This window comes from Octopus sinensis, unplaced genomic scaffold, assembly GCF_006345805.1.
Source record: "Octopus sinensis unplaced genomic scaffold, ASM634580v1 Contig17492, whole genome shotgun sequence".
NCBI lineage: Eukaryota > Metazoa > Mollusca > Cephalopoda > Octopoda > Octopodidae > Octopus > Octopus sinensis.
The window spans coordinates 41026-42544 of NW_021835105.1; the positions used below are offsets into that span (position 1 = coordinate 41026).

At 42.8% G+C, this 1519-nt stretch overlaps 1 protein-coding gene across 1 annotated transcript; it reads right to left on the reverse strand.

Annotated features, from left to right (window-relative positions):
• Positions 1–455: 455 nt before the first annotated feature.
• On the reverse strand, positions 456–764 carry LOC115231124 (histone H4-like). Its single transcript, XM_029801210.1, has one exon. It carries the CDS (start codon positions 762–764, stop codon positions 456–458), a length of 309 nt encoding a protein of 102 aa, XP_029657070.1.
• Positions 765–1519: the final 755 nt, after the last annotated feature.

The following is a 1519-nucleotide window of genomic DNA, read 5'->3' on the forward strand; positions in this document are numbered from 1 at the left end:
AATCTACTCTCGGTTTATTCTGTTACATTGCAGGACGAAAGACTCCTCTGACTTGTGACCCTCTCTGGTTTATACAGCGGCATTTGTTTATATACGAAAACTGTGTACTCTCCAACATTCACCGACGGAAGCCAAATACACAGGCCTCATCTTTTCCTATGTCCGCAACGACGTGTTCGGGGCGGCTGTCAAGAAATACTTGTTCATTCGTATGCAGAGTGCATTATTCCACAGGCATTTTCGAGTTTCGGAAAATTTACTCGTTCTCCCGTGAGTTCCGTCTCCATGCTTTATACTGGCTGATTGTGGCTGATCCTGGCTAATGCAACGGTTCTCGATCGCCATTATCCGGAAAAACAGTTTGGCAATCCGCCAGGCTACATATCTATCATAAACATAATTAACTAAATTATCACTAATTAATTTAATTAATAAAATTAATAGAGAAAAAAAATTTATCCACCAAAACCGTAAATTGTCCTACCTTGACGTTTCAAGGCATTAACAACGTCCATTGCGATAACAGTTTTTCTTTTGGCATGTTCAGTGTAAGAAATACAATCACGAACAGTTTGCTCAATAAAAATTTTAAGGACAGAACGTGTCTCCTCGTAAATTTTTCCAGAAATTCTTCGAACACCTCCTCTTCGACATAGTCTTCTTATTGCTGGCTTAGTAATTCCTTGTATATTGTCAATTAATATCTTTCGAAATCGTTTTGCACCACTCTTTCCTCCTTTGCCACCTTTACCACGTCCAGACATTAGGAAAAATTCTCTAAAAAAACACTATTTTCAACCTATGCAAAAAAAGTATCATTGCGAAATTTTTTTTGACTAATAGAAAAAAGTATCATTCCGAAAAAAATTTTCAACAATATTTAATGGAAATGGAAATTTTTTTATTTAATAATTAATTAGAGAGGCTGTTAGTGATGTAACATAAGGAGACCTTCGGCATTCCTGCCTTTTCGGTCCAGCACACACGCTCGCCTCTCTACACAACCACAGGTTAGGACTTACCGTCTTACCTGCCACCCAGTCATTATCTTCTCTAGGACCTCAGGGAGGCCTTTGAGGGACAATTCCTGGGCGTTGGAGAGCTCATCACGCCATCCTAAGCCATAGGCTAGCCGGATGGCTCGTCTTCTTACTTTCTTAAGCGCGTCAACGTGCTTTTCCCTGTCCTCGCAGAAGTGCCAAGCGTGCACGCCATAGGTTAAAACGGGTAACACCATGGCGTTGAACACACGGAACCAGGCACCTCTCCTCAAGTGGAAAGCACGCAACGCGCCTAATCGCTGCATCGTTCTTCGCCAAGGATCTTCTTGGCCTCGGCAACGTTGCAGTGTAGCATTTCCTCTACACTGCAATTCATCTCCCTACAAAATTTTAATAGGGAAACGCATAATTGCACCGCAGGACTAATACTGTCCTGCGGTACACGCTCGCCAGGGGCTGAGTGCAATGGCATCTCCACGTATGGAGGACGCCTTTTCAGCCCCAGGTTGTGCCGGACG